Source organism: Acanthopagrus latus, chromosome 15 (assembly GCF_904848185.1).
Source record: "Acanthopagrus latus isolate v.2019 chromosome 15, fAcaLat1.1, whole genome shotgun sequence".
In the NCBI taxonomy this organism is placed as follows: domain Eukaryota; kingdom Metazoa; phylum Chordata; class Actinopteri; order Spariformes; family Sparidae; genus Acanthopagrus; species Acanthopagrus latus.
Window position 1 is genome coordinate 27,915,014 of NC_051053.1, and position 7,500 is coordinate 27,922,513.

General features: G+C 45.7%; 1 protein-coding gene across 1 annotated transcript in view; it reads left to right on the forward strand.

Annotated features, from left to right (window-relative positions):
* The window catches only part of LOC119033258 (spectrin beta chain, non-erythrocytic 1), a 94,205-nt gene that overhangs the window by 26,572 nt on the left and 60,133 nt on the right, over window positions 1-7,500 (forward strand). Inside the window, exon 2 of the mRNA XM_037123121.1 lies at window positions 1,587-1,886. Within this exon, the coding sequence (XP_036979016.1) occupies window positions 1,739-1,886 (148 nt within the window). The 5' untranslated portion in view covers window positions 1,587-1,738. The remainder of the gene's footprint in view (window positions 1-1,586; window positions 1,887-7,500) is intronic.

Here is a 7,500-nt window from a genome sequence, read left to right on the forward strand (position 1 = left end):
GAAGAACAGGTCGAGGCTGAGCTGTGACCGGCCGCTGCAGTCGTCTCTCTCTCTCTCTCTCTGTGTGTTTGGGTTTTGTGTCGAGTCATGGTGCCGTGTGCTGACTGCAGGGTCCAAACAGCCCGGTGCTGCTGAGTCGTGCTGCTGACTCGGCTGTTCTGATTACCTGCTGCTCGTTCAGACTCCTTCAGGGTCGACGAGCGAACCGAGAGGACGTCAGTAAACAGTCACAGCGACGAATAAATAATCAAACATTATCTCAGTTATCTAACTGATCTTAAACTGTGGACGCTGATGGAGATATTTCAGTGTTCTGACCCACAAAATGACTTTAAAGAGAAACAGTTTGGCTTCTGAGGCACAAACACACTTCATGAGCTCAACTGCATCGTTAATACAGACTGAGATTTAACATCAGGCTCTGACTCTGTTTCTAATGAGCTTAGAATAATTAATTAATGAATAAATTATGTTAATTCTGAATTATCTGTGTAGTCTCACCTGATGCCTGTGATGTGTGTGAGTGTGTGTGTGTGTGTGTGTGTGTGTGTGTGTGTGTGTGTGGTGACGTGCTGTGGCCAGCAGGGGGCGGTGCTCTCTCAGTTTACAGACAGAGGAAGAGGCTGAGAGAGCCTGCAGCCAATCAGAGAGCAGAGTCGTGGTCACATGACGTCCACAGCAGAGCCTGTGATGTCACAGCGTTTCTCTCCAGTTTTAACTTCAACTCATTAAAGTTCAGTGTCTCTGTATCAGAGACTGACGTCTGTTTATCTGGAATAAATATAATTAAAACTTTACAGGAAGGTTAAATATCTGAGTGACAAAACACAGATTAATACTTTTTACTGATTTAAATATAATATTTGTTTGTTAACAGGACCAAACTGTGGAAACTGAAGATGAATAAAAACATAATAGACTGAACTGATTTACAGTCTGTGGTCTCAGTCTGAAGTCCAGCAGCTGTTCTGTGTTCTGTGTTCCGTCCCGTGGAACCAACACGGTGAAGAACCCGCCACACGTCTGCTGTGTTGTCTCGTAGTTTTACATCCCAGAAGCAACAAAGCAGAAATCAGCTGTGGACGTTTCTGGAGATGTTTACTTTAGTTCTTCCTGAAGTCTCAAACGCTGGAAATCCTGTTTTTCACTGAGGCCGCTCAGAACCGACACGACCGCTCAGAACCGCTTCAGCACTCGGCGGTCGTAGAAACAGGCGCTGTGTGTTTGTGTTGTGGCGACAGACAGAATGTGATGCTGGCAGGTTCAGGTTGCATCTTTAAAGGAACAGTCAGCTGTAAAATAAAAATCCAGTCATCATCTCGTCCCGTCACGCTGATTGTGAGTCAGCTGAACAGGTCCGATGCTAACACTTGTAGCTTAGCAGAGTGTAGATATGGTGTTCTCAGATCAGTTCGGGGCTTCAGGAGACTCTGATCACAGCAGACGAGCTGTGAAGTCGTCTGATGTTTATAATTTCCTCTTGTTGCTGTTTGTGTCCGTCTGAACGTCGTCACAGCGATGACGGATCACATGACGTCGGACCGTCCACTCACCATCCCTCTCTCTCTCTCTTTGAATCCCTGCAGGTGATTGGACGATCTTCTCGGCCTGCCCGTCAGAGCCGGTCCAACAGTGTGTGTGTGTGAGTGTTCGAGGGTCCCGTCGCTAACGGCAGCAGGCGGCAGCAGGTGGAAGGACTCGAGGGCGGCGGCGGGGGCGGAGTCGCGGCCAGGTGAAGATGACGTCGGTGGCGGCGGAGTTCGAACACATGGAGATCCAGCAGCAGTACAACGATGGCGTCAACAACCGCTGGGACGCCGACGACTGGGACAACGAGAACAGCTCGGCTCGCCTGTTCGAGCGCTCGCGCATCAAAGCCCTCGCAGGTAAGAAGCCGTGTGATTGGACGGACGGATGACGTTTGATCTCAGCTCATGTTTCCTTTTGCTCTGAGTCTGATGCACCAGGTGAGCTACTGGAGAGTTCACAGGAGGACTTCCTGTGATCCAGGATCAGTTGTTTTGAAGCAAACGTGGGATCTGTGACGTCTCTGTTGTCGTCCAGAACTCGGGTCTTTGTTTGGGCTCCGTCCTGTTTTTGTGTTGACTCAGCGGGAGTCCGGACGGGTTCATAAACCTCGAGGAGTTTGTGTCAACACTCAGAACAATGAAGCAGCTCAGAGCAGAACAGCTTTAAAATCTGTCGGAGAATAAAATCCACTGTGATTGTGAAGGTGAGCTTGTTATTGACGCTCACAGCTGTTAATGATCTGAACGAGTGCTAACGAGGCCCATTAACGAGCTCCAGACGGGAGGAGTTAACACCTCTCCTCTGTCTGGTGTCACGATCAAGTCCAGCTGTGACACGTTTGAGTTTCTCAGTCCAATCTCAGCCCGTCTCAGTTTTCTGGTCTACATGTGGTTCTGGATCAGTTCTCCTCCGGACCAGAAGGAGGCGCTGATGCACCTCAGACTGTTTGTGAGCTGGAAAAAAAAACACCAGATGAAGAAGTTGTTCTGCACTGAAGCAGTTTAGTTACTGTGTGTGTGTGTGTGTGTGTGTGTGTGTGTGTGTGTGTGTGTGTGTGTGTGTGTTACAGTAACTCGAGCTCTCTCCTCCTGCTGTGTTCACCCTGATGGCCGACTGTCCCACTTCACTAAATAATTCACTCCAGTGTTAAATATGCAGCAGAAAGCTGGTGTGTGTGTGTGTGTGTGTGTGCGTGTGTGTGTGTGTGTGTGTGTTTTAAAGGTTTGGAGGCGGAGCTTGTGTGTCCTGATGGCGTGTGTTGTGGTGGTTGTGGTGAGCTGAAGGAGACGCAGTGTGTTTCTCTTCCAGCTGATACAGATAATCAATAATTATCAGTTTTCTCAAAGCTGATATGAATAAGATGATCAATATTTTTAACATATCTGTGTTTAAGGTCCTGACCTGTAGTTTCTGCTCAGGTGTGGTGAGCAAACGTGGAGGATTTTATATCATAATCGTATCATCACAGTGCAGGTGTGTGCTGCCACCTGCTGTACTGGAGTGTGTGTGCTGATCACGTGGAGTCTTATCTGCTCTATTGATCGCCTACATTGATAAATGATTGAGAACATACATGTTGAGGATATCAGAGTATATGTCATTAATCTGTAACAGATTAACTGACAGGTTTTTATTCAGTGTAGCTGTTCAGTCTTTCTTCTTCTTCTCCTCCTCGTTCAGCCTCTTCCTGTTCATGCTGAGGATGTGTGGTGACACTGAGTTAGTGTTTATTTGATACAGGCTGAGTGTGTGTGTGTGTGTGTGTGTGTGTGTGTGTGTGTGTGTGTGTGTGTGTGTGTGTGTCCTCGTCCTCCATCTTTTCATTACTAATTGAGTCTTTGTTTCTGCTGTTAACGAGCTGATGACCTCATCATTAACTGTTACTGACTCTTTCTTAAAAGTGTTAGTTGTCATATTTTTGTTCTCGTGTCTTTTGAAGGAACAAATCATTGATTGTTTTGTGTTTTCTGCTGCAGCGTGAGGGTCTGCTGCCTCTCTGGGTTCATCTCTCTGTTCTCCAGAACATTTTTTGGGTTCTGGAACAATCAGAACGACGTCACTGTGAAACAAAGTTTAGATGATGAACAGATCAGAAACACGACGTCAGGTTGTGTCTCGAGTCATTTAAACCCTCAGCTGCAGCGTCTGAAAGCTGATGCTGAGTGTGTGTGTGTGTGTGTGTGTGTGTGCGTGTGTGTGTGTTTGTGTAACGCCTCCATATGATATCCTGGGAAACACAAAACCACCGGTCACCATGGAAACGCAGGCAGATCTACTTACAGTGCAGGCAGAGACAGAAGGTGTGTGTGTGTGTGTGTGTGTGTGTGTGTGTGTGTGTGTGTGTGTGTGTGTGTGTGTGTTATATTGACTTCATGACAAATAAAGCTGCAGTATCTCACAGAGAACCTCGTCACAGTGTTTCTGTGTTTCTTTCTGCTCTGAGCTCGATGTGTTCGGTCTGAATCTCACTGTAACATAAAGATCCAGTTAAAGACTGTGAGGATGTTTTCAAACCGGTTCTGACCCAGCAGGACCTGGTCTGAGGCCCAGAAGTGTCTCTGGTCACCTCAGTACATGCTCGGTACCGAGTCAGCGGGTCTACACGGGTTATTTCCTGCTACATACGTCACCTTGTGCGTTAACGGAGAAGAACAGCAGTTGAAGTTAACACAGGCGAGCAGGAGGCAGCATGAAGGTCCATGTTGGAACAGAAGAGAAAACAATGAGTCCACATCCCCGATTCCTTCATCTTCTTCCTCCAGAATCAGCTCCAGAACTTTAACGACCCAGAGACGAACACTTCTGTGATCCAGCAGTCTCATCAGGGACGTCGACTCGTTGTAGAATCGGCTCGTGATGTCTGACGGAGGACGTCTTCACCTCTGTAACATCTGAAACTGTGTCAGTCACAGTTCTGAGGAGTCGATGTCGTCACGTGTCTTGTTGTGTTTCACACGTGAAACGTCAGTTTTCTGGTGTCTCAAACTGATCGGTTATTAAAACAGTTGCTGCCGATCGATCGATTGTTTGTTTGTTTCAGCTTCAGTAGAAGAAAAAACATGTTTATGTTTCATGAAGTGAGATTTTAAGACTCGGGTGTCGTATCGCACCGGCTGGTGTTTGTGGAGGTGAAGCTGCAGGACCAGAAGTCTGTGTGTGTGTAAAGAAGCTTTAGGTGTGTTTGTCTGCAGATTCTGTGTTTTATAATAACGCAGTCTGCTGAGGAAGACGACCTGCAGAGCTGCGGTTAAAGGAACAGTTCAATTCTTTCTTGTCAGACTCTTCATAGACTCGTAGAGCTGCTTCTCAGCTTTACTCTGTTATAAATCATTCAAACAGTAATTCAAGATGTCGTCTGAAGCTGTGGGAAGTTATAATAGAGACTGTAAAGACTCGATTAAATGACTGATTGAATTAATATTCAGTTGAGAAGTAAACTGTCTGGATGTAACAGATCAGAAATCAGACTGAGAGCACAAAGTCAGTTAATAAAGTCACTTTGAATTTATTAGTTTGAAGTATCTTGGACATTAATAAGTATTAATTAATAATTTTCAGTAAGTATTTGATAAGTACTGGTGAGTACTTGTATTCGGAGTATTTGGATCTATATCGAGCAGGAGAGTTTAATAAAAGCTGGACTGAAGCTTTAAAGTGAGGACGGCTCAGTCAGCCGCTCGATAATTAGAACCAGGAACGGTCCAGGTTCCCCACAGAGAGGACACACACACACACACACACACACACACACACACACACACACACTTCCTGTTCAGAGGAGCAGATGGAGGAATGCTGGGAATGTTGGTGTGTCTGTTGTTTTAATGTTTTCTGAATGTTTGTGGTTTAAAAAACGTCACAAAGTGAAAGTGAAGAAGAAACTTTGAGTCTGTTTGGTTTCACTTTCTTTACTTTCTTCCAGGACAATATAAGATAAACTTACTTTCTTACATTGATGATTTAATATTATTTACTAAAAGCTGTAGTTTTATTTACCTGATGAGCTGAAACTTCACACATTAACTATGAAGACTCAGGATGCGCCGACATGAATCAGTGTTTGGGGATCAAACCGGTGATCAGGCGTCTTCTCCATCTGAGCGTTAAAGTCGGACCTCGCCTGGTTGTTTCTTGCAGCGGGCAGGAAAACACCTCTCATCACCTCAGACTGTGTTTTCCCTCCAACATGGCCGCCGTCGCCCTGTTGTTTGCTGCTCTGACCTCACAGGAATGTCTTTGTGTGGTCAGGAGGGTGAGGCGGCGTGTCGGTGTGAAATTCACCACGGCAGCGACACAAGTTTGAACCCTGAACGCAGCAGCGGCACCAGGACCGGCCCGCTGTAGCTTCTGCTCACCGAGCGGCTGCAGGTTTGACTCCAGATCGCTGAATTAAACCGGCAGGAGAAATATAGTTCAGCAGCAGTTAAAGTGAACTCGCAGTGATCAGGAAGCGTTCGTCCCCCAGGCGTCTGCTGGGGGGCGGGGTCAGCGGTCTGACTCCGCTCCGGCTGGATGAATGGTGCGTTTGGTTCGTTGGCGGGGCCGCCCTGAGGGGCCGAGCCACGAGGAAGCCGGATGATGGCAGGAAACATGGCGTGACGCTCAGCACGCCAGCAGGACAGAGCGTGTTGTCATGTACAGATGATCAGCAGAACATAAAGAGTCATGTCGATTCAGCTGCAGAAATATTTGCTCCATCTGTTGTGTGTTTGTCCCGAGCTCTGACCTCTGACCTCCAACCTGATCTGAGCTGAAGCTGGTTCCACTTTCTGACATCATTTACAACAGATCAGGATGCCGTGTTAATGTCGGGTGACGGCCTCAGCCACTGAACCAGTAACGCAACATCACCAGACTCCTTTAAGAAATCAGCTAATTTAAGGAGTTGTTGAGTGTTGAGGAACTTAACAAACTTTGTCAAACGACTGCAACAAATTCTAAATCATTGGAGCCTGCTTGTAAATTCAGCATTAACTGTAACACATGAAGCCGACTATCATCCACAATATCACCAGACTCCCTGAACAAATCAGCTGATTTTAGCCTATTGTTGAGTATTGTTAAACTTTATAAACATTTTGAAACTCTATTTTTGACAAATTTTAAATCATTGGTGCCTTTTTGTAAATTCAGCAAATGTTCTAGATGAACTTCTTTCTTCTTTGTGTAAAACAAACATCTTTATTCAAGTCTTAGAGCTGTTATCACTTCAGAACAGGGAGTGAAAGGGAGTCGAACCCTTTACAGTGTTTCTTCATGTCGTCTGTGTGAACTTCGCTCCTGCTCTGTGAATGATCTACTTGTGGCTGTGAGTAAAAGTGAAACGACTCTGGGTGGAGCTGCTGGTGCTGGTGGAGTTTAATCAGATGGTCACAGGTCATGTTTGTGATGAGGGAAGTGAAGGTCATTGACTTGTATTCAGTGTTAATGTCGGCAGGAGAAGTGAAGAAAAGTAGGTGATTAGAATTCGTCCTGAGTGATTCAGTATCCGGTGTTCAGCTCTAAACAGTCAGTTCATCTCTGAGACAAACAGACTCCATGTTTCTACTCAAAGACAGAAAGAAGTTCATGTAGAACATCTGCTGAATGAACAAGAAGGTCCAAATAATGCAGAATGAGTCAGAGACAGAGTTTCACAGAGTTTATAAAGTGTCTCCAACTCAACAACTCACTAAACTGACACATTTGTTAAGGGAGTCTGGGGACTTTCTCCACGGGGACAAAGAAGTCGCCTTTATTGTTCCTGTTTAGTGTCTTTGTAACATGTGACATGTTCAGATCAATAACATCTGTCGGAAACAGTTTCACAACAGTTATAAAGTGTGTTTTAACTCAACAACTCCTTAAAACTGATTTGTTAATGGAGTCTGATGGTGTTGGGGTCACTGCCATGAACTTCCGTGGAACACTGTTAGTCTTCTGTCCGCTGCAGTTATTTCAGGGTCACATGAATATTTGTTCCTTGTATTG